This window comes from Leptidea sinapis, chromosome Z (assembly GCF_905404315.1).
Source record: "Leptidea sinapis chromosome Z, ilLepSina1.1, whole genome shotgun sequence".
Classification (NCBI taxonomy): domain Eukaryota; kingdom Metazoa; phylum Arthropoda; class Insecta; order Lepidoptera; family Pieridae; genus Leptidea; species Leptidea sinapis.
In genome coordinates this window covers 10,773,606-10,799,209 of record NC_066312.1, presented here as the reverse complement: position 1 = coordinate 10,799,209, position 25,604 = coordinate 10,773,606, and the positions used below count along the sequence as shown (strand labels likewise).

The 25,604-nt window shown below is 38.0% G+C and overlaps 2 protein-coding genes across 4 annotated transcripts; one reads left to right on the top strand and one right to left on the bottom strand.

Moving 5' to 3' along the window:
• Positions 1 to 4,375: 4,375 nt before the first annotated feature.
• Positions 4,376 to 24,697, bottom strand: LOC126979053 (proton-coupled amino acid transporter-like protein CG1139). 3 transcript variants are annotated; one of them, XM_050828235.1, is made up of 9 exons: positions 24,482 to 24,697; positions 19,168 to 19,314; positions 12,660 to 12,784; positions 10,677 to 10,827; positions 8,956 to 9,162; positions 6,827 to 7,102; positions 6,566 to 6,744; positions 5,643 to 5,821; positions 4,376 to 4,720 (listed from the first exon to the last, which is right to left on the bottom strand). In XM_050828235.1, the coding sequence occupies exons 2-9, from the start codon at positions 19,309 to 19,311 to the stop codon at positions 4,482 to 4,484; spliced, it is 1,500 nt and encodes a 499-aa protein (XP_050684192.1). In that variant the 5' UTR covers positions 19,312 to 19,314; positions 24,482 to 24,697; the 3' UTR covers positions 4,376 to 4,481. The 3 variants fall into 3 exon arrangements, with proteins under 3 accessions (XP_050684192.1, XP_050684193.1, XP_050684194.1); XM_050828236.1 differs by lacking the exon at positions 24,482 to 24,697 and having other exon boundaries at positions 19,168 to 19,316; XM_050828237.1 differs by lacking the exons at positions 19,168 to 19,314; positions 24,482 to 24,697 and adding an exon at positions 12,909 to 12,927.
• On the top strand, positions 19,374 to 24,964 carry LOC126978922 (proton-coupled amino acid transporter-like protein CG1139). Its single transcript, XM_050828048.1, has 6 exons — positions 19,374 to 19,418; positions 20,909 to 21,115; positions 21,486 to 21,755; positions 22,548 to 22,726; positions 24,245 to 24,426; positions 24,720 to 24,964. Exons 1-6 carry the CDS (start codon positions 19,374 to 19,376, stop codon positions 24,962 to 24,964), a joined length of 1,128 nt encoding a protein of 375 aa, XP_050684005.1.
• The last annotated feature ends 640 nt before the right edge of the window (positions 24,965 to 25,604 follow it).

Below are 25,604 nucleotides of genomic sequence, written 5' to 3'. Positions count from 1 at the left end.
CCTTATTCATAATGGTCCGCTAACCTTAAACAGCCGCTAAGGAGTGTTTTTTCTCATACTGACTTAGGTCAAAAGAAGAAGATAGAGTGAGAATTAGCAATGCTCTAAGTTAGCAGACTATTATGAATAAGGGGGAAGGTCTCAAAGTATAGAGCGAAGTGCGGAGACAATCGGGGTCGGAAACCAGCGGTTCGTAACACATCCTATTGGTCGTTTTGACGATATTACATTGACGCTCTTCTCACCTTTAGTGCTTGCAACGTAAACGTATTAAACTTTAACCCCCTTATTCATAATAGTCTGCTAACTTAAAGCATTGCTTATTCTCACTCTGTCTTCTTCTATTGACCTAAGTCAGAATGAGATATGACACTCTTTAGCAGCCATTTTAAGTTAGCGGACCATTATGAATAAGGGGGTTGTCTAGATTTTTTTTTTTTTTTTTTTTTTATGGAATAGGAGGACAAACGAGCGTACGGGTCACCTGGTGTTAAGTGATCACCGCCACCCACATTCTCTTGCAACACCAGAGGAATCACAAGAGCGTTGCCGGCCTTTAAGGAAGGTGTACGCGCTTTTTTTGAAGGTACCCATGTCGTATCGTCCCCGAAACACCGCACAAGGAAGCTCATTCCACAGCTTTGTAGTACGAGGGAGAAAGCTTCTTGAAAACCGCACTGTGGAGGACCGCCACACATCCAGATGGTGGGGATGATATCCTAACTTGTGGCGTGTCGTGCGATGGTGAAATTCGGCGGCAGGAATCAGGTTAAACAGCTCTTCGGAACACTCCCCGTGATAAATGCGGTAGAAGACACACAATGAAGCGACGTCTCTACGCAACGCCAAGTAATCCAGCCGTTCACAGAGCACTGAGTCCCCGACAATTCGAGCTGCTCTACGTTGCACGCGGTCAAATGGATCGAGCAGATACTGGGGTGCACCAGACCAGAGATGACAGCAATACTCCATGTGTGGCCGGACCTGCGCTTTGTAGAGCGCTAGAATGTGGGCCGGCTTGAAGTATTGCCGTGCTCTATTGATGACGCCCAGCTTCTTCGAAGCCAATTTGGCTTTGCCCTCCAGATGGCCACGAAATTGGCAATCACTCGAGATTTCGAGACCCAGTATTCCGATACTAGGCGCGGCTTTAAGAGAAGTGTTCTCGAAGAGCGGTGATACGACACATGGGGTTTTTTTAGTGGTAAACGCGCAAACTTGAGTCTTCTGGGGGTTAAATTAGACAAGGTTCAATTTACCCCATTCCGCGACCTTCTCGAGAGAGGACTCGATAGAAGACACAAGTTTCTCCCGGCACTGGTCGACGATTTCCCGAGAGAGACCTGCATGGCCCGTGTATACGGCATCACCAGTGCTGTCATCTGCATAGCAATGCATGTTGGAGGTGTCCAACATATCATTGATATGCAGAAGAAACAGCGTAGGAGATAGCACACAGCCTTGGGGCACTCCAGCATTCACGGGCTTCGGGTTCGAGCAATATCCGTCGACAACGACCTGTATGCTACGCCCAGTGAGGAAGCTGGAGGTCCACTTGCACAAGCTCTCGGGAAGCCCAAATGATGGAAGTTTTGAGAGGAGCGCCTTGTGCCATACACGATCAAAGGCCTTCGCTATGTCCAGGCTAACTGCCAGGCCTTCCCCCTTGCTTTCAATAGCCGCCGCCCATCTATGTGTTAGGTATACCAGAAGATCACCTGCCGACCGTCCATGGCGAAACCCGTACTGTCGGTCGTTGATCAACTGGTGACCCTCTAGGTATACTAAAAGCTGGTGGCTAATTATGCTCTCCATGATTTTGGAGAGCAGGGAGGTGATAGCAATAGGCCTGAGTTCGCCGGATCCGAACTGTCTCCTTTTTTTTGGATCGGATGGACAAGGGCTGACTTCCATGAGTCAGGGACTACGCCTTTGGAATAAGAGTGCCGGAATAAACGCGTTAGCACCGGCGTCAACTCAGGGGCACACGTTCTAAGCACGATTGGAGAAATGCCATCCGGCCCGCTCGACTTCCTGACGTCCAACGAAAACAGAGCTCGCCTAACAGTTTTCTGTCTGAACTGTACTTCAGGCATAGAGCTCTGACACCGCGGGATGGTCGGCGGTGTTTTTCCGTTGTCGTCAAGAGTCGAGTTGGAGGCGAAAAGAGCGCACAGGAGCTCGGCTTTCTCTTTTGCCGTATGGGCCAGGGTGTCATTCCTCATGTGCAACGGCGGCATGGACGGCTGGTTGAAGTTACCAAGAGCAGCTTTCGACAACGACCAGAACTTGCGTGTTCCGGTCGGGTAACTGGAAAGCTGCTCGCCGATTTTGACGACGTGCTTAGACTTCGCACGGGCGATTTGCCGCTTAAAAAATCTGGAGGCACGGTTATATTTCCTCTTAAGAACTTTGCAGTTCGGATCCTTTGTGCCCAGCGCCGCAACCCAAGTTCGATACGCCTGTTTTTTGCAGTCAGATGCTGCTTTAACTGACGCATCGAACCAGGGCTGTGATCTGCCACCGATCGGTACTACAGAGCTTGGTATAAAAATATCCATGCCCTGCAGTATCACATCGCCTACTGCAATGGCGCAGGCACTAGGATCATCCGAAGAGAAACAAACCTTGCCCCAAGGGTAGGATGCAAAAAAGGAACGCATCCTATCCCAATCTGCTGACTTGTAGTGCCAAACGCGGCGGGTCGCTGGTGGTCTGCGACGTTGGCGTCGGATAGGCACTACACTCCTGACCAGGCAATGGTCGGACGTTCCAAGAGGGGCGTCGACAAAGACCTGGTAACCATCGGGATGTGTAGTCAGCACAAGATCTAATAAGGACGGCATGTGGCTATCCACATCCGGGAGCCGCGTTGGCGACTCAACCAATTGGGACAGACCATACGCCAATGCAAAATTATGCACAGATCGCCCTGCGTAGTCTGTGGTACGTGATCCAAGCCATTCGGCATTGTGCCCGTTGAAATCACCCAAGACCACGATTTCAGCGGAGGGGATCTGTGCAAGCACGACGTCAATTGCAGCTTGAACGCAGCCCATGAGATGATCGGTTTCTGCGTTACCACTATGGGACCTGTAGACACACGCATAGATACGGACGCGGTCGTCTAAATCTACGCGGAGCCAGAGAGTAGACAGGTCCCTACCCTCAAAATTGCCGAGACGGCGACAGCAGATATCCTCCCTAACGTACACACATACCCCGGCATGAGGCAAAAAGTTGTGCTCAATTTTGTACCCGGGGTACGTTAAATATGACGTATCGCTAGGTCGAGATATCTGCGTCTCCGTAAGGAAACACAAGGCCGGCTGCGCCGTCTCAAGGTGGTGGTGGACGGCGATTAAATTGGAGTGAATTCCCCTGATATTGCAAAAGTCCACGTTGAGCGTGGAGCGGGGTGCCGTGGTGTTACTGCCTCGTTTGTCCTCGGTCATGCGCGGTTCAGTGCCCACCCCAGAATACGAAGGGCGGCCCGAGCGAGAGTGCTCGGGGAGGGATTCTCCGGCTCTGGTAGAGCTGGTACCCTCCTGGGGTAATATCTTTTTACGGACCGCTCTCATAATTTGTGTGGGGGGGGGGGGAAGGGATGGCCTCCGGTCCTCGACACTAACCTATGCGAAACATAGCGGCACTAGGCCGCTACTTCACGCCGGTATTCTGTGCGAGTGTGGTAATTAACCCGGACGAGTCTGGCCCGATTGTGCTGACGTCATAAGACGGCAGCGTGACTCTCCCACTTCTAAAAAGCCCTTAGTCGCCTCTTACGACACCCATGGGCCTGGGACTCCCCTATTCTTTTTACGCCCCGGAGAAAGTACAGGGCAAAATAGATGGGGCGGTCATTACTTTAGATCAGGTTAGCCACTTGTCCGTGTACCCATTATAAAAAAGCATAACGTGGGAAATCTTCTCATGTCATTATTTATTTGGAATTATTCTATTTTTGAAGTTAGACTTCCTCGGGCGCGTTAGGAAAAAACTATCAGAGTGAATTTTTACTATGCACGCGTACACCAACAGCCAAATTAGACACCCTTACATTAGTTGATCCTCTAGACCATTTGTATACCATACTTCTGCTGAGATAAGCCTTTTGTAACATATATGTCTACTAAGTCACAACCAATGGACAAGAATAAAATAAATTCCAATACGTTAAAGTTGTAAAATAAAAAAAAACATTCATTTCTTGCTCTATAAGTCAATTAAATGGTTATTTAACTATATTAAGTACAACTTCTATATAATTCTTCAAAAATTCAAATACACTTTTTTTTAATATAATTAAATTATTATCCACAATTTTAGTTTGATTAGCATGATACTAATAAAAAGCTTTCATTCGTTAGTAAGTGTATTAATTTCAACAATTATTACTTAGGTAAATGGCTCGCTTTCATTGTGTGCTGTGCCTCACAAAAATTCGATGTGTTTCAAACACCCAATGAAGGATGGTATCATTAAAGCTCTTCAATTATCTCTAGGATACTAGTGTAGCAGCCAGAGATGAGGCAAGCCATTCCGACCAGGATGATTATGACGTCCCGTAATAGTTTGTATTGACAGAAGCCGTACTCGTTTGGGTACCACACACAGGCGTCCATCAACCCAGGGAACACCATAGACAGCAAAGATAGGCAGAATGCGCCAAATAACGCAATAAATGGACCCAACTGCGGCACCATTACAGCAACTGACCCTGAAATCATGCAAGCATATTGATATAGTCACATCTACGCTGCCAAACCACTCGGTGACATATTAGTCCGTCGAATAAATTAAAATAACATTTTAGTGTTCAATTATTGAGATTTAACAATTTGTGGTATGATGATATTAGTATAAATCGATATTGTGATTTGTGTTAGAAATACTTTTAAACAGTATTTTTTAGTTAAGATATTTGTAGCGAGAGATGAGCGGATAATCCAGTTCCAAGTTGAACTAGAAACAGCGTGACTTACATATTTATGGAAGTCATTAGCGGATGAACATGGGCCTAAGTTTATAGGTCGAATTTTTTTCAAGCCCATTTCCGAGAACATTTCTTTTCATGAAGGTAATAATTCTAATGGGCTTCGATTCAATTCATATTATGATCCTAAGTATGTCTCAACTTTATTGTATGACTTAGGTTGTAGCCACAAATGTTACAAGTTCTTTTATCCTTCTAATCATCTCAGATGATGAGATGATTAGATGATCAGGGACTTACGGTGCTCTATGGTCTGGCCTGCAGTAGCCAGTGGAAGATTTTTCCCAGTGTCAGAAATGTGCAGATTTAATTATAATAATAATATTATTGACACACTCTTACACAAATTATCTTGTCCCAAACAAGGCATAGTCTGTACTATGGGTACAAATCAACGATATATTTAATACAATATACTTACTGAAACATACGTAATATAAACATCCATGACTCGGAAACAAACAGTCATATTCGTCATAGAAATGAATGCTCCTATCGGGATTCGAACCCGTGACCTCTAGCTCTGTAGGCAGGGTTACTAACCACTGGGCTATAGGGGTCGTCAATTCACTATGATGCGTTTTCTTTGATACTTAATACGAATACTTTTTAAGCATTTATCATGAATTATAATTGTAGTTCTTACACGGTATAATAACCAACAGAATTCTTAAGATATAGTCCAGAATTATTAGTCTTGATGAGTTTGTCTCCCGAAATTTCTTCTTGACTTTTCGCCAAAGTATAGAATATGCAACGAAGTTTTGTAGAGGAAATGATAGGAATATCGAGAGTGCGAATGTCAATTTGGCTGCTTGAGCTTTTCTGAAATAATATACATTCCATACATATGAAATTATTAACAATACAATAACTTTATAGCCTTCAATAAAAGTAAATTAAATAAAAAACAGATTGCCATTCTACTCATCTGTGGATTGGGGCGTTCTTCCAAAGCAAGTAAGTCTTAAGGACCTATCTCCTATAAATGGTACTTTCTTTTATGAAAATAAGGGACGAGACGAGCAGGACGTTCTGCTGATGGCAATTGATATTTCCTGCCCAATACAATGCAGTGCCGCTCAGGATTCTTTAAATTCCCCAAAAATTCTGAGCGGCACTACAGCTGCGCTCGTCACCTTGACACATAAGATGTTAAGTCTCATTTGCCCAGTAATTTCACTAGCTACGGCGCCCTTCAGACCGAAACACAGTAATACTTACACATTACTGTTTCACGGCAGAAAAAGGCGCCGTTGTGGTATTTCCAGAGCAATGTTACATGAGTGCATGTGATTCGTCTGGTGTTGCAAAAGATTGGGTCACTTACCATTAAATTACTCCATCTCATTCCTTAAAAAATATTATTTGAAAAATAAAAAACAAACTATGCAATTTTATTCATAACTATATACGAGGAAATCTCTTACATATATTATATAGATTAAAGTTATTAAATGTATTTCACGGGGAACTACTAGCTCTAACTTATAATTTATATATCATGGGAAATTGAATTGGGTAAGAATAGAAATAAACCAAATCTTGTAATAAAAAGAAGAGTCTAACTTTTGTTCTTGGGGCAAATTAAGGGTAATTGAAGCCTTAATGTCGTCGCCGTACTTGAGGTATCCAAAGACCCCCATCGCTATATAAAGCAACAATATTATAACCATTCCTCTATTAAACAGCCCACACAGTCCCACGAACCTTTTCGGCTGCTCCATATTATATTCCAAAGCTAATACCTGTCAAGCCGAAAAATATATTAAATACATTGTTTCAGTGGCGTCGGGTAAAACAAGAAATAATCAAACAATATTTACTAACTACACCGACGGCTTCGAGGGCAAATAATGCAATTCCTAAGAATACTGGCACATCTCCCAACGACTTTAGGTTCATCTTCTCATTGTCCAATACCACATCATCTTCAACAAGGTAGAACAACACTAGCAAGAATCCTAGAATAGTGACAGCGTTGGCTAACGTTGATAGTGGTGTCATCAATTTCAGGTCTTTCACTAGACCCAATATCGTGAGTGGTATTAAAAGGTAGCATAAATGGATTCTGAGTGATACCTCTTGATTATAATAGTCGAATACCTGTGATTAAAAAAGAGAAGTTCCATATTATTGTTTCACATCTCGTACCAAATGCAATGGGGAGCAAAAGTTTGTTTTAACAATAACGGCCGTTCCAAATATACTATCTACAGATAGAGATAAATTACTAACTTCTACTGTCAGTAATTAGCTGTCAATAATCTGAAGCTGTCCCAATATAACTGATAAGACATTCTTATCGCCTTATATTGCGCCGCGTGAATTGCAATTTCCATCGAAACTTCTATCGCTGGTAAGCTATACGTCGTCCCATTGATAGACAGCGTGTACGGTTAAGTTTATTGGGACTGAAAAGTCAACGATAGTTACGTATTTTGGGAATATTGGGAACGAATTGTTCCAGTTATACTGCAATAACGTTTAATTACAATCTGTTCAAGATGACAATAATACTTGCTTCGGTGTTGCAAAACTGTGTCAAATAGTACGTGACTAGTTACTTCTAAAAATTTTCATTCATTTCGCTTTCTGCTAACTTCTGGAATATCAGATCCCAGCGCATTCTTGCTCTACTTCTATTATTTATATATCTAGTCTACAAAGCTCTGCCATCCTCTACAGATTGCCCCAGTCTAATTAAGCTCTGCTAATTGTATTTGAACAGATTTTTATTTGTTAAGATCGCATCCCTCACTATAGTTCAAACGAAGTCGGTTGAAGCCGCCATCATAATTATGAATTAAAGAATATTTGACTTCAGAACTATCGGTCATCCTAGCTTGCAAGCGTCAAAATTGTTCACATGGAAGCCACAACAAGCGATGATCCTGTTAATGGAAAGTTTGAAGTTGAATATAGTTATGTAAGCAAAAAATATGTCAGTATTCGCAACAAGTCATTTGTACTGACTAGTAACATAATGTACTTAGTATAACACTATATCTATATATAAAAATGAATTACTGTTAGTTAGTCTCGCTAAAACTCGAGAACGGCTGGACCGATTTGGCTAATTTTGGTCTTGAATTATTTGTGGAAGTCCAGGGAAGGTTTAAAAGGTGATTAAATAGGAAAATGCTGATAAATTAAAGAAAAACCACAATTTTGTTTTTCCTTTGATGTGTCCATACATAATTTCAATGAGAGAATTTAGTGACGCACGGTTTGACAGTTGTGCTGTGAAACAATTTCATTACGACAGCAGGGTGCATATTTTACGAATAAATTTTTGATGTTATGATATATTTTTGTCAAATTCATACAAAAACATTATTTTATTTATTATATACAGAAGAACGTCTGTCGGGTCAGCTAGTATATTATGGTAAATCCAATGGTATTATGGTATCTACATTATTAATTTAAAAGTGTAAAATAAAATATTGTTTATTGATTTTGAAACAATGTAACTAGATATTACAAAGTAAATATTCCTTAAATATTTTGAAGATTTTTTTGTCAGCTTGAATGTCTTAATTTTTAATTTCATCTCAGCATCTCCATAATATCGAAGAGAAAATCAATTAATTTTAAGTTTCCTTAAATTATTAAAATATTTTAATACTAGCTGACCCAGCAAACGTTGTAGTGCCGATATTAAAATCGCGATACAAAAGTAACTGTTGATCGTAGATGGGTGAAAATTTGAAGTTATATGTATTTTATGCTGACTCATAATCAAATTTAAAAAAAATGTCAAAAAAATAACATTTGGCGTGGACCACCCTTAACATTTAGGGGGATTAAAAATTGATGTTGTCCGATTCTTAGACCTACCCAATATGCACTCAAAGTTTAACTACAAACACCGCGACATGAGAATTTTATATATTAGATCTGTGTTTACTATTTCAGTATTATAGTAAAATAATATAATTGGCTTCCTACAACACCTGTTTCACATTTTCAGCGACAAAAACGCAGTAAATGCAGCAAATACCAAGTTGCCACATGATGAGTACAAAGTCTACAAAGTAGTAGAGGGGTGAAGAAGCCCATCGCAGCCACGCTGGTCCATCTTGGAGCGCCATGAACATAGACCTGGGATACGCAATATACCCACGACGATGCCTCTTGCAAAGTGTATATTGTGTAGCAATCTGCCAAAAAATAAATAACATTTAGAGACATTAATCAAATAACGGAAAAAATATAATTATAACATCAATTCTATACGATATGTATTAATAAAACTTAAATTTATTTCATTGACGAAACTACCTAATATTCCAAAACCCTACCAGTGTGCAGTATTAATTTAATTTCAGCAAAATTCATCTTAATTTGTAAAACAATAGCGGAGTGGCGATTGCATCCACATTAGGTTGGCAACCCAGTATTGTTTGGAGTGCCAACTGATTACATAAGAGAGAGGGAAATAGATATAGACGCCACACACTTGACTATTAACAATAAGGGACGCGAGTGGCGGACGCTAACTTTCTACCCGCGAGTGTCCTAGGCTTTATTGCATTATAAAAATTATAACTAACAAGTCACGTAGATAAACTTACTTCTGTTAATATTCACGAGTGCAAACGCAATAAACAAAAGTAAAGATCGAGTAGGTGATTTAATTTACAAGCTCCCCGACACGAAATTGGTGCCCCGACGTGATATGCAGAGTAAAAAACGTAGATGCTGAGGCCGTCTACATCAAAAAAACTACAAGAAGACTGGGGCCGCTGATATCTTTATAACCTGGGTCGCCTGCAGTCTGGTTTTATAGTTTGCAATGTACTCCGTTAAATACTGACTCCGTTATTATACTGAGGATTTTTTTTAGCGAAAATGATATGTTTTAGGGTATGTTCCGATATGCACTACGAGCACTGCACAGTGCTATCACTATAGAAAAATTCGTTCCGTTATGGACTTCCAGTATACTACCGCAGTATCCTAGGGAAATATATAACGTCATAAATCGCCGCCATATTCTACTGTGAACACTGGCGTTTTCGAGGTAAGGTACTCGCAGTACTTTGATCACGTGATCAGTCAATACCACTCGAGGACACCTAACGTTTTATAATCAATACCTACAATTTAGTACGAAAATTATAAAGTTCAGTAATTAGTTAGGTTTAATAAATAAAACAATGGAAGAATTGCAGTCTTAAAAATGTTCAATACGAGCTGAAAGTTACGCAGGAATTTCAGAAGTCACCGTGCAAAGATCGTGAAAAACTACTTACTTTTATTATATTACAAATTCAATTTACAATTAATATTAATTAAAATATTTTAATTTAACAGTACCTACTCCAACAACAGTTTTTTTAATGAATTAGACAACGTTAATACACTCATTTGAATGCTGCGCCAAAAAATGTGGCGTTCCGTTTTATAAAGTAACCAGTATAACTGGCTATAAAGGAACGGCTTCACAGTATACTAAATTGACGTCACACTATACAGTGGTCGCAGTGCATATCGGAACATACCCTTAATTTAGCGTTGTTGATATGTTACACTACACCAGTACTTTTAATTAAACTACTTTCGGTAACATTTCGTCGGTAATGAAATTGATTCAGGGTAACTGTTCATTCAGTTCTGTCAAGCTACTGGACTAACAGGACTTAATATACAAACAAAATAAGTATATTCTCACAAGTAACTGTATGCTGGCGATAGCAAATATGCCAACAATAATTATACCAGCGATACCACCAAACACTCCCATGCGAGAGAAAGCGTTGGGCATTGCTAATACGCCGGCGCCGATACTGCCCTTCAGCAAATGTATCATAGTATCCGAGTAACTGTAAATGAAACATATATAGTATTTAATTAAAATAAAAATATTACCTAGGCCAATAGAAAAGAAAAATAATTTTAAACATATCATGTAGAAAAAAATTGTAGTGGTATTCTACACTGGCCTCCAAAACTAAGTATCACACTTTTGAAATTGCAATTACTTTTTAAGTGCACAAGATATACTTTGGAAATAAAAAGGACTTGTAGAAGGGTTTAATTTTGAATCTATTAAAACTTCAACGTGACCTTCGTAACCTTCTTTAAGAAATGGCTAAAAAAACTTCAATTACAAAAATTGATTATTTTTGAATTACAAATATTCCCATCCAATTTTATATTTGTTTTCAATTTTTTTCTTGATCAATGAGTCTTGTTGCATGATCTAAGTTAGACAACAGTACGTAGACTTTATTTATCATGCCTCTTTCACCTGAAGAATGAGTTACGTCCATGACTGGGACTAGGCATCAGTATGCATGTGTACCTACTGTGAGAATGGTGTGATTTTACGAACGGTCCAGAAGGTGTTACGAAGACACTGGAAATCATCTGAGAAGACCTTTTGATGACCAAGACCCAGGTTTACTAGTGCCCGAGAAGACCGTAATATTGTTTTCACTGTGTTGAGAAATAACCACCTAAAGGCAGTGGAAGTCTACATAAGACTACATATGGAACAGTACAGTGGGAATAGGTTTTGCTGAAGCAAACCTGAAACCCCGAAGACCAGTGAGTGGCCCCAAAATCGAGAGAAAGCATCGAGTACCGAGATTTTGATACGCTCGTGAACTGAACAGTGGGATGAAGAAGAATGGTCAAGAGTTTTGTTCACATATAAGTCTCGATACACTTCTGATGGAAGGCGAAGTGTCTACTTGCGACCTGGTGACCGATACCCTCAACTCTGCTTCTCAGGTGGAGGAAGTGTACATTTACGGGCTAGACATTCATTCTAGGCTATTCATTCTAGGCTTCATGAAGGTCGCGCAGAGTTAGTGGCGATAAAAAATGGCACTCTGACTTGGCGAACATATGCCTGGACGTGCTGCAATTATCTATTCTCTTTTTTTGTAATTTTGTAATGGCAAATTACAGTGCAGACGATGTTTTTACAGGAGGACACACGCATTGGCATCTGAATGGCGAATCTAAGGCCTGTTGTCTCTCGCGCCGTAGCAATTGTCACGGCGCACCTGCAGTTTGCTCATCATTCATCATCAGTCGTCAACGACCTAATCGCATCGCATCAAGTTCTCTGTGTAACGCAACTCATAAGCAATTTTCAATGAGTATGCCGGGCCGTATTTGGCAAATATGGGTAACGAATCGGTGCCGACGCATGATAATGCACTACCACACACGGCTCCGGCTGTGCAAGAATATTTTTAAGAACTTGGTACCAGCGTAATGGCTTGGCCATCAAGAAGTCCTGATCTCAGCCATTGACCACAAAGTATAAACTTGGAATAAGCTAAGAAGACTTGTGCTTGCAGGTTGGCTTAAGAAGCCGCAGTCGACCGCCTACCACCCTTAGGGGCCTATAAAATTTACAAGTGCACTTTAATATGTTGTCGTACTTACCGGATTTCTAGAATTACGAGTTACTTATTATGACATGTGTTGTTCGGGGGAGTTCTTTTTATACGAGTTATACTTATTATTATTTGTTGTTAGTTCTAATGAAGAGTAATCTAGGGCGAATTTCTGATTTGCCAACAATTTTTGTTTCAAAAACTGATCAACATCGCTTGAAATTATTACGCAAAGATAATTTTTGTTTCTACAGTAAGTAATTATGTACTAAATTAAACTCGTAGATAATTAATACACTCACGAAGTAGGTTTGTCAACTTTCCGATGTAAATGAGGGTCAAAGTCCTCCTCGTCGCCAGCGATGGTATCCACAATACCAGCCATAAACTCGTACACGAACATGTTTGTATAATGTCCTCCCTTACCCTAATAAGACATTACTGTTAAAATGATTATAACCGTCATACATTTATATATTTTCTTTAATATTCAACATGAACTTTGTCAGATTAATAAAATTGTAAGTGAAATAAAAGTATTTGTTGCATACATTTAGTGTATGTGACATAAACGTTCTACGTCGATCAGTGTTACATATTTCAGAAGATGTAATAATATTCTGTCATTGTAATTCTGACATAGACATACATAGTTTAGAAATCCTTTTTATACTTATCTGTTGTGGGCTTAGAGCGCTTTCGTTGTTACTATGACCAATTTTGATGGACAAGTGTAAACAGTCAGCCACGTGTGGTTTACCTCCTTAATTCTTTGATTTTGAATTTTATACGACAAGCTAACGCACTCTTTGACAAATATCTAATTGGTCGAGCATTTCGGGCTGTCAGGTCATCTAAACGCTTATAGTATATTGAAATTCTATGGTTTTAATTACCAAAACAATTTCGCACTACGTCCGAACCGAATCCGATCCCTTCTCGTGAAAACACGGTCCGAGGTAGTCGTAGAACAATTTCTATGGTTGTTTACGCACTAGAACCGGCTTCCGTCATCTGATTACTTTCCGTCAATCGTAAGAAATTGGTAGTTTTTCACAGTTACGGATCGTATTCGGATAGGACGTTGTGCGAAATTGTTTTGGTAATTAAAACCATAGAATTATTAAATATACTATAAGCGTTTAGATGACCTGACAGTCCGAAATGCTCGACATATTATATATTTGTCAAAGAGTACGTTAGCTTGTAGTATAAAATTCAAAATCAAATAATTAAGGAGGTAAACCACACGTAGCTGACTGTTTACAATTGTCCATCAAAATTTGTCATAGTAACAATATAACCTTTTCTATCTTACTGTATATCCGTTAAAGATTTCTTTTCTCATAATTATTGTTTTCAATAAAAATACACCATAATGTAAATAAAGTAGAGCTTTGTCCGCCGTTTGATACCGTTTTACAAACCGAACAAAGCCTTATTTGAAAGAAATACTTATCTCGGTTGACTTATTCTGTTGATGTATTACTTTCACTTAATTAATTTATATTAATACAAATTGAAAAAAATGTACGCTCACGCAAATTTGTTTTGGACGTGTTTGCCCACTTACATTATCTTTTGACCTATTGTATGACAGGATTAGGATGTAAGATACCACCGCGCAGTTTGGCTCGACTTTCTCAAAATATCGGGAAAATTAGGCTAAGTTATAGAATCTGGCTTAGGAATGTTGGCACCGGACTACCTAATAAGCAAACCCTATAATAATTATCAAACTTTAGTAGCAATTTTTTTAAATGGCATCTCTTGATCTCTTATGAAGTTAATAAACAATATCGGGATTGTTTAGTTTGACCATTTCGTTTTGATACTTTGATAACTATGTGCGTATCATTGTCTTTTTACCATAAAACTGTTGTATTTATTTTGATTTATATTAAACCTATTTCAGGTATATTTAACTGTATTAATTATGGCAAAAGATCATGTATAAGTAAATATACTGTGACAGCTGTGAAAACGTTGAAATAAATTGAGGTGGACGATTAACCTGTATTTTGTGCAATTCACGCACACTATCACAAAAGACATAGCTTGTCACGCATACTAAAGTAATAAACCTAGCCTTTTTTTCATCGGTTGTCTAGCAGCAAAGGGCTCCATCTAGGCGTATAAAGTAACATCACTTTTCACCAGGCTTGGGCGGAACAGTAATGTGACTCTTGCATATTGTAAAATAATCTTTCAAGATTTAGATTGCAAAACCCATATAGGTCGTAGGTCAATATGCCACCAACACTCTGCTCTAACAAGGCAAAAGGCCAATAGCAAGATGGACATAATATCAAGTTTTTATCAAGTAGTTCCTTAATGAACCATAGAGTAATTCGTTACGTATATGCCTTATGTATCATACATCGAATACGACTCAAAATATTAAATACAATCCTAGTTACAATCATCGAGAACACTTCCCTTGAAGCCTCGCCTAGTATCGGAATATTGGGTCTCGAAATCTCGAGCAATTGCCAATTCCGTGGCCATCTGGAGGGCAAAGCCAAACTGGCTTCAAAGAAACTGGGTGACATAAAAAGAGCACGGCAATACTTCAAGCCGGCCCACATTCTAGCGCTCTACAAAGCGCAGGTCCGGCCTCACATGGAGTATTGCTGTCATCTCTGGTCTGGCGCACCCCAGTATCAGCTCGATTCATTTGACCGCGTGCAACGCAGAGCAGCTCGAATTGTCGGGGACCCAGTACTCTGTGAACGGCTGGATCACTTGGCGTTGCGTAGAGACGTCGCTTCATTATGTGTCTTCTACCGCATTTATCACGGGGAGTGTTCCGAAGAGCTGGAGCTTTCTTCCTCTTACCACGAAGCTGTGGAATGAGCTTCCTTGTGCGGTGTTTCCGGGACGATACGACATGGGTACCTTCAAGAAAAGCGTGTACACCTTCCTTAAAGGCCGGCAACGCTCTTGTGATTCCTCTGGTGTTGCAGGAGAGTGTGGGCGGCGGTGATCACTTAAGACCAGGTGACCCGTACGCTCGTTTGTCCTCCTATTCCATAAAAAAAAAAAAAAAAAGTTTTTATCTATCTCATTTGACACCAAACTTTGACACATTTCTTTACAACATTTACCGGTCAAGAGAGTATTTTGCTATAGATTTATCTAAATTTAAAATGCAGTGAAACAATCTCAAAATTAAGCATTCTTTTTATTGTATACAAAATAATTATATAATCAAAGTGCATTTGAAACAAAAAATAGAGAATGGGTGACGTTAGGCGTTCGTCACTGCAAGGAGGAAAGCGTGTCTTTCGTTCAGAGCCTGGCTCGGAGAGATCTGTCCGATAGTAAGAACTACTTCTTTATATTTATATTCCAAGGCATATATTAAAGGAAAAGAAAATTTTGTTAAAACATTGTATCCCGTAGCCCGAATTATGACATAAAAATATTGTAATTGATAGAGCTTTAGTTCACGATTATAATGGTACCACTATAATTATAAAGTAATGCACCGTTCCTGAGAAAAAAGCATTATAACCTAAACTCAAATTATGACACTTTTAAGGGTTGGGACATTTTTATGGTGAGGAAAATAAGGGAAACGCCTAGAATTCGTTTCCAGATATATAAAATAAGAGTTTCATCATTATAATCATGGACTAAAGCTCTATCAACTACAATATATACAATAAAGCTCGATCCATTTGACCGCGTGCAACGTAGAGCAGCTCGAATTGTCGGGGACTCAGTACTCTGTGAACGGCTGGATCTCTTGGCGTTGCGTAGAGACGTGCTTCATAGTATGTCTTCGACCGCATTTATCACGGGGAGTGTTCCGAAGAGCTGATTAACCTGATTCCTGCCGCCGAATTCCACCTTCGCACGACACGCCACAAGTTAGGATATCATCCCCACCATCTGGATGTGTGGCGATCCCCCACAGTGCGGTTTTCAAGGAGCTTTCTCCCTCGTACTACAAAGCTGTGGAATGAGCTTCCTTGTGCGGTGTTTCCGGGACGATACGACATGGATACCTTCAAAAAAAGCGCGTACACCTTCCTTAAAGGCCGGCAACGCTCTTGTGATTCCTCTGGTGTTGCAAGAGAATGTGGGCGGCGGTGATCACTTAACACCAGGTGACCCGTACGCTCGTTTGTCCTCCTATTCCATAAAAAAAAAAAAATTTATCTCCTCATTCGTGCTACGGGATACTAAGTCCTACCCGACAATTTTGTTAAATATGTTTCATAATCTCTCTTAACATACACACACGTAATCCCCACGGCAGTAGCACTTGAAGAAACGGCAACAAATTAGAATATTTTTATTAGGATAGGCTACGTGAGTTGAACCAAATACTTTGAGCTCTTTTATTCTCTACTTTAGATCGATGTTTTTATGAAGATTATAATATTAGTAAATCCACCCCAACTCTGATAGGCAGATAGGCCGTAGAGGATGGCGACAGCCAACATCACCCTCGATGGTTTTTTTTTACTTGTAACCCTGCAAAGTGCTTCTACTATGCCTTACAAGCAACTTTAGTGTTTTAGGGTTAGGCTAAAATTTCGCAAGAAAAATCTCACATTTATGTTAATGTGTATGTTCCCTGCTAATCTTGTCCCAGCACGTATACCAGAAAGCGTTAAGGATATAATCTTTAGTAAATTACACTTGGTCAAGTATTACGTTTTGAAAAGACTTGGAGGAATATGGACCTTAGTCTTGTCCAGTGTTTTGTTTAGCAATAGCTTCCTTCAATCCCATAAATTCCTGTTTTTCTTATTCTCTATTTTATTTATGTAAATAAGGAAATACGAGCCGGACGTTCAGGTGACGGTAATTAATACATCGTGCCCATTACAATTCAGTGCCGCTCAGGATTCTTGAAAGACCCAAAAATTCTGTGCGACACTACAACTGCGCTCGTCACCTTGAAACATAAGATGTTAAGTCTCATTTGTGTTACCCATAATCTAGCCGGCATCCTATGCAAAAGAGCCTCCCACTGGCCTTTGGCAAGTCTATTATACATCAGCTCTGCCAATTGTCCGATGTTTTCTGAACTTTTAAAGTAGAATTATTTTTCTTATTTTTGAGGTAATCTACTTCTCAAAATCTATTTATTTATTTTGATATATGTTTTATGGTTCGAATGCAAAATATAAGCATATTGTACTTGTCGCTCGCCCAACCTTCGTACACGCTGAACTTCATTGTTAAACAAGCAACAACGTAACGCCTTACTCCGTTCAACAGTCAAGTTTATCTTTTTTTAAGTTGTTGCAATTTAAGTCTTAGAAACGCTCTTTTTTTAAATCAGCACAAGTTTCTCAGTCATAATATAACATTCTATAGGTGAACGACTTTTGATAAACAATGGTTTTTGAATTCATTCACTGCAATATTAAAATTATCAATCTAACGAATATCGATATAGTTTAGAGGATTCTTACATATTTTTTTTTTGCTATTGACAGAACAACGTGTTCGGGGTCAGCTAGCTTATATTATAAAATACAAATGTAAAATATACTAATAGATTGAACATTAATGTTTTAGTGATGAAGGAAACGACTATGAACCAGCTGATCATCGTCAACTGCCTAACCCAACGACGTGAGTTGATAATATTTTCTCCTATGTTTATTTTTAATTAAGTGCATAGTTTGTAAATAATAGATATATGTATGTATATTCTACTTTCACTTTAAAAGCAAATTTTTCTACAAAATAGGTAAATATTGGTAATAATACCAATTTATACATTAATTCTTAAAATTAAAGTTATTATATTTATATTTATATTAATCACTAATGAAATGCTCACAAAATACCTTCATTTATTTACGGTGTGTGTGGATGATGCAACTGCTGTACTCAATAACCTTTGTTTTGTAAGATTTTACATTTACTTTTTTGACTTACTCACGTAAGGCATTGACTATCTGGCGTTTGAGTATTTTAATTATATCTCTTTAGTTAAATTGTAATTTAAATGATTTGTAAAACGATAAAAATATAAATGTTTATTTAAAAGAGTGGCAAGTTTCATGACACTTAGCATTAGCACTTCTCATTAGCTTAACCCTTTACGAAGTGGCGGTAAATTCAATAAGAACAATATTTTTTTGACATTCATAAGTGTCATTTTCGTGATATACACGAATAAAGTGACTTTGATTAGATTTGATTTGATTTCAATTAGTTGTAAGCTATCCGACTTCAGTGTAATAGTACTAGATCATGAATAGAAACTGGTGTATTTTACTAATGGTTGGTCATCACCCATGAATACCTAAATGTCATGTTTTTTTTTTTGAAATAATGGTGAGCATAGCTTGCGTGTGAGGCCACGCGATGGTAGGTGATAAGTTCTGCGCACAACAACACAGTGCTGCTTTTTCTGGCAATCTCAGATTGGGCTAGTTAACTTGAGACATACCTGAATCTGAAATACAAAAAAAGTTGAGCAGACGTGATCACTTAACATCAGGTGACACGTACATACCTTCGTTCTCTCTTCAATAAAAAAACATGTGGATGAATACTCCAAAACGAGATCTCACTAATATAATAATATTGACACAATTTAACACAAACATATTGCCCCAAAGTAGACAACCTGTACTCAGGATGCAAGAAAACATATATTTATTACGATATACTTTATCATTATATATAATAATTCAAGACGTAGTGTAAATGTTTTGCACCTACCGAAATTCGACCTCGGGAGCTGAGTACGTAGCCCTCCAACCAACTAGCTGTAAGGGGTCACCGTCGTTCAAGACGTGGTAATGCCAATGGCAGATATAAATACCTGATTACCTCGCCAGAAATCTGGAGACTTTGTTTCACTTGCTGCGAGTTGGCATCGGTACTGGTATCCTTGCTATGCCGCAAGCCTTCGCCAAGGCAGGTCTCATCACCGGCACCGTGTGCACCATCCTCGTCGGAATGCTCGTAACCCATTGCCTACGCATTCTTGTAAGTTGTATAATTATGGAACACTACAAAAACAGAGTAAGCTATTAATGTCCGACAAATTCGTGCGCGGCCGTGCCACGAGGAGACAGACGGTAGCGGGGACGGGGTACTAATGATGTCAGCGGGTTACGGCTGTCTCACGCATTGCCCTTCACCACAACACCACCCGCTACCCGCTGACATCTCTAGACAGTCGCGCACGAAGTTGTAGGACTATAACGGCAACACAGTCACGCACACTAATAATAAACCTGGCCTATTTTCATCGTTTGTTTAGCTGTATAAAATATCTATGAAAATTTTATTAATTTATGATTTTTTTTTAAGTAGTCTTATTTAGATTATTATTACTATCCCTTGAATAGGAAATATAACAAAATAATAATATAATGATGAAGTTGACATATTATTTGATCGCAATTAACACAATTAAAAAAAGATATTTAAAGCGGTTCTTTCAAGGGTAGGATTACCTTGATCTATTTTTTTGATTTATATTTAGATTATATTCATAGATAGACATATATATAGTTCTAATTTTCTTTTTTGGCTCAGTTAAATTGCATGTCATTTTCGCCTATTACTCAGACATCACTTACCATATGAATGTAATTGTTGATATATTATACTGTGTTTGTTTGGGCGTACCTATACCTTGTCGTATGATTTTTCAATTGAATACTAAAAAACAATTAATATTATAAATACATGCTTCCTTTGACCTAGAATCAAGGGATTTATGTGGATAAAAATAGCTCATAACACAAGAGGTTGTAGTGTAAAACAAAAGGATTTAAACGCCTTTATAATTATTATAGCAAAGTTTGCATTTTACTATTTGAATAAGATGTATAGTTTTATATATAGTCCTAGTTATGAGTATAGTTATAGTGGTTGAAATAGTACAATATAGTTATTGTTATACACTTTGTTTTTGATATTTCAACCGTACTTTTTTCTTGAATTTTTTTGCGCACACTTGCAGACTTGCGTTTATTAGCTTTTTGATTTATAGGCGGCTATTGTCGATTTCTTTCAACATAAAGTCAAATATTATTTAATTTGCTTCATCTTTAACCTTAGAATATAATAGCGTATAGACGACCTGACAATCCCATAATGCGGGACCAATTTTGATTGGGCAATGTGTGCGTTCTTTTTAACGTCAAGCGTGGCTGACTTTTTACGACTTGCCAATCAAAAACGGTTACAGCAATAATAGCTTCACTTTCGTTTTCTATCTTGCTGTATCTCCGCTAGAGGTGTTTGTATATTGTAAGTATTATTTATCAATCTGACATCTTAACATGTTACGTCAACTATGCGCCAAGTTAGTTCTTAAATTCGTTTACTGAGGATATTCACAAAAATAGGACGTTTTCAGAAAACGCCATCTTAAACCCACGATCTACTATTGATAAATTAAAATACCTAAATAATCGTTTCGAATTTATTAAATTATGAAAGCATTACTATAAAGGCATTTTGTTTCATTACATAATGGATCTTGCGTTATGAATTATTATGTTCCAATATACGGCTCTCTTGACAATGAATTTATGAACTTACAAAAATTGTATAGGTGGTGACCCTGTACAACACCTGCAAGTTAAAAAGGGTCCCATTACTAACGTATCCGGAGGCAGTAAAGGTTTCGATTGGTCGCGGTCCCAGCTGGATGCACTGGGTGAGCAATCCCGGTGCAATAGCCGTAGACGTGTTTGTCATCGTCTACCAACTCGGCGTCTGCTGTGTTTATATCGTCTTCATTGGAGACAACCTCAAGAAGGTAAATTAAATTATTTCAGGATGTGTACCAAAAATAGGTTCAGAAGAGGTTTATATTTTGAATAGAATAGAGTAAAAGCTAGCTATAAAAACTTTTGGATGAAGTTTTTAATCAAATGATATTGATGTACGTAAATCTTAAATTGGTATGCAGTGAAACGTATAGACCTAGTGCCATATGGTGTCCACTCTTTAACACGTAATGCTCTCTAGTGGGAAAGCGGCGTCCACCCGTGGACAAGTTATCGATAAAGCGTGGACACCGAACGACGAGATTGTGTTGGTTGAGTGCCGGGTGGCTTTATTTATTAGCGATCTCATTGTTATATCACTTATTAAAAAATATATTATTATTGTTTTTGTGGTTGCAGCTGTGCGACGCGTATGTAAACTACACGGTTGAGATTTATATGCTTATGATTCTGCTACCGCTTATAATGCTCAACATGATACCAAACCTCAAGCTGTTAGCCCCACTCTCTGGAGTCGCCAACATAATGGCTGCGCTAAGCATTATCTTTATAGCTTACTTCCTCCTCAGTGGCAAGAAATCTAACCAACCTCTAGACTACTGGGGTACATTGCCAAACTTCCCATTATTTTTTGGAACTATAGTATTTGCACTTACTTCTGTTGGTGTGGTGAGTAACGCTTTTTATACTACTCATTTAAAGACTAAAAATTAAGTAGTTTGGTCATATGTAGAGAAGACTGATGATGAATATGTACTGCAGTTTTAAGTAAATCGTTTTAGTGCTCTTGAAGAATGGAACTGGTGAATATTTTGCACATAAGCTCAACTAGAAACTAATTAAAACAATTAATTTAAATACATGGTATTGGTATGTTCCAGCATATTTTCTTAACTTTTACAAATGTTTTATATTTAAAACACCAAACAGAAGGCCAGGATTGAAATATTCAGACAAAATTATTACACTGATTAGTCAAAGTAAACAAAGAGTATATTATGAAACGCCTTGCACCACTTACCAGACCAGGCATTTCAGGGGAAATTGGTTAAAACTTTCACGCACCTTCCGTACAAGCAATCCCAGACGTCACTTCCTGGCTAATCGGGTGGTGGTGGCGAGGAATAAACTATTACAAACTTCACCCTACTTTAAAAATAGACTGGACAAAGATTTACTTATTAATGCAAGTGCAGTGATATACATGCATCAGCACGGGGTACTGTTAGTTTATCTAGGCGATCCACAAACAGATCTAGGGCTTCCTAAGGATCAGGATTGATCCGAATTGATGCTAGGGAAGTACCTTAGGATTATTACCAAAGGAGATGCTTAATCTCTACTTATGCGTTTTAATAACATCGCTTCTCATTGTTTTATCTATATTTGTTCTTTCTTCTCAGTGATCTCTGAAGCAGAAAGAAGCGCATATTATAGGAAAGATAATATTTTTCTTTGCAGGTGGTTGCGATATCGACCAATATGAAAACGCCCAAACAGTTTTGGGTTACTTGTGGGGTCCTGGACGTTGGCATGATTATAATCGTACTGTTTTTCTTGAGTGTTGGTATATTGGGATATATGTTTTGTGTGTCTGAGTGCAGTGATGCTATAACACTTGATCTACCTAAGAATAATGGGTAAGTCATAATAGAGAAATGACCAGAAATTGGAATTTGTGGACACTACGGTCTTATCACGTTAGATAAAAAGCTTCAGTGGGGTCCACATATTGCTCATCTAGCAGATAGACTCAGCTCTGCGGCATATGCCGTTAGAAAGATTAGAGAGTACACGAATGTTGCGACCGCTAGATTAGTGTACTTCAGTTATTTTCACTGCATCATGACGTACGGTATTAATTTACTATGGGGTCATGCTGCTGACATTGATATAGTGTTTGCTCTGCAAAAGAGAGCTGTTCCTGCTATATATCAGCTTGGTTATAGACAGTCTCTCAAAGAAAAATTTAAAGAAATAAATATTATGACTGTTCATTGTCAGTATCTACATTTATGAAAATTTAATATACGTTCACAACACAATCGTTACCTCTTTGCTCTTAATAGTGATTGTCATTATTATAACACTAGAAATAAGGGATTGCTTGTAACTAATTCTAGTAGGCTTCATAAGATACATAATAGCTTTAAGGGTAAATGTATACACTTCTATAATAAGGTCCCAGCCGCTGTTCGGGAATTATCTATAAATAAATTTAAATGTTTTATAAAAAAAATGGCTTAATCTGTCGTTAATCCTATTACTCCACTGCTGAATATCTAAATGATCGGACAGCCTGAGACTAGATTATGATTTTACACAATTTTCCACAGTTCCAGGATTTTAGAGTTTCAATTTAAACGATTTGATTGTAATTGCCATGATGACCACCAACGACGAAATTATGTATAAACAAAGACCTTGCGGGAAAGTAATTTCGAAGACCATAAAAAAACATTGAAAAGAAATGCTCAAATAAAATCCATGAGTCACCTCTACTAAAACCGAATAGCTGGTTGGCGTATTTTAGTCCGATATTAAGCAATGCATTAAATGTATAATGTGGCATTTCCCACTTTGTTTTTTATAACTTTGTTCGAATAAGCTTATATATCAACATGTTATTGATAAAACATAATTTATCGAAATTCGATCTTATAATATGGAAATAAATTGTAGAACTAGCAACGATAAGAAATTTCTTGACCTTTCACGAATGATATGTGTATATCCACAATTAAAGAATTTCTAAGAAACGTTCTGCCTCGTGCAGCTACTTTGTTATAACTATAAATCAATATGAATTCAAGATAACAACATCCCCTTATCACAAATGCTGGCAATGCATCATCACAATCTCTTGGAAGCTCGTGAGTTGACTTGTATGTTTACCATCTTCCTTACGAGTTTCTAAATCAATTATTTCTGTGTGCCGTGAAACAAGCGTTATTCTAAACCGAATCAATATCAAAATTTTACCTTTAATCTTCGGCTATTTTACATCGATGATACATTGAGCGTACTAGATGCATTTTTGAAACCATATCTTTATAACAAAATTTGGAATGAACATCATTATTCGGTGTTACCAGTTCAATTCTATATTTACCGTCGAACAGTTTTCTGTTTGCTAATTGAATATGGAATCATTCCAGATTGGCCTCTGCAGCAGTAATTCTATACACTATATCAATCTTCATCAGCTACGCGCTAAACTGTTACGTGCCAGTTGACATTATCTGGAGAAACTACTTGGGGCCAGCCCTGGAGCGTAGATCGGTCACCAAGCTTAGACTATGCGAGTACTTACTACGTATTATTCTGTGTCTCTTTACTTGTAAGTAAATTTAAGTTATTTTATACAGTTGTGTGTATTGAGGTTATGTACTAACCTGCTTGTACCTTATTGAAAAACTAACGCATTTTCAAGTCTTGCATGACGATTTATATTAATAAGTCATAATGACGAAACGGGCGTGAAATTTACGCTCCCTGCCTATTGACAATAAGTTGTAATCCATTTTTTTTGGATAATAACTGGATAATTATGGATTTCCGCAAAATAACGCCTGATTCAATGAATTTTCTAATAATTTCCATTTCTTAATAATTCCATTATGTTTTTTTCAGTTGTGCTGGCTGTTTCTATACCGCGATTAGGACTATTTATCTCGCTATTTGGAGCGCTTTGTCTTTCTGCACTGGGATTCTGTTTTCCAGCGATAATGGAGGCATGTATGGAGTTTGCACGACCGGAACGCTTGGCTCGTAAATTTATCTTCGCAAAGGATATCTTCATATTTATCGTTGGTCTCATCGGGCTCACTACAGGAACCTATAGCGCTATAGAGGGCATTATTAATTCTTTTCGATAATATATACTTGTTTAATTCGTTGCACACACATGCCATGTTTTTCCATTTGTCCTGATTTGTCTCAATCTATCTTGTTTTACATAGTCGTAGTTGTGCTGTAAAGAAAGAATCGTCAGTGTTTGATATAAATATTTGTATTTAAATTATCCAAAAAATACATGGATCTTATATTTAATTGTTGCAAATTTGCTTCCTTTTATCTTGTATTGGGGTAAAAGAGAGGCCGTTTCAATCCTATATTTTTGTTTCTTTATCCTCAGGAAGAAAATCCGGATGTATACTTTAAAATATTTTAATGTCTCGTACACTGTACTTAATGTGTCTTGGTATGTCTAATTTTAAGTATTTTTCTTTCATTAGAGAAGTTGTTTAAAATATTTTTTGAGTAGATTTTCTGCATCCTAGGATTACACGTAGCTTTAGTTTCTAGATAAATGGCGAATAGGAATCATTCTATTTGAAATTGTTATTTTTTTACATTTTTGTATTGATTATTTATAATATTGGATATTATATTTTGTCATATAACACATTGTTTTATTCTGGGCTTATCATTTTGTGGAAGTCATCAAATGGATGCATGCTGTCAAAATCTAGTTTACTAAGGTTTATTAAGGAAATAATATAAGTAGTTTTTAAT

Excerpts from the sequence above, each read along its gene's own strand:
- LOC126979053 (XM_050828235.1), bottom strand. The coding sequence starts at position 19,311 with ATGGGTTACGAGCATTCCGACGAGGATGGTGCACACGGTGCCGGTGAT. Across the intron at positions 6,745-6,826 it reads CCCTCGAAGCCGTCGGTGTA|GTATTAGCTTTGGAATATAA; the intron begins GTTAGTAAATAT and ends TCGGCTTGACAG. Across the intron at positions 4,721-5,642 it reads TCTGTTGGTTATTATACCGT|GGTCAGTTGCTGTAATGGTG; the intron begins GTAAGAACTACA and ends GCATGATTTCAG.
- LOC126978922 (XM_050828048.1), top strand. The coding sequence starts at position 19,374 with ATGTCCGACAAATTCGTGCGCGGCCGTGCCACGAGGAGACAGACG. Across the intron at positions 19,419-20,908 it reads GTGCCACGAGGAGACAGACG|GTGGTGACCCTGTACAACAC; the intron begins GTAGCGGGGACG and ends AAAATTGTATAG. Across the intron at positions 21,116-21,485 it reads TTGGAGACAACCTCAAGAAG|CTGTGCGACGCGTATGTAAA; the intron begins GTAAATTAAATT and ends TTGTGGTTGCAG.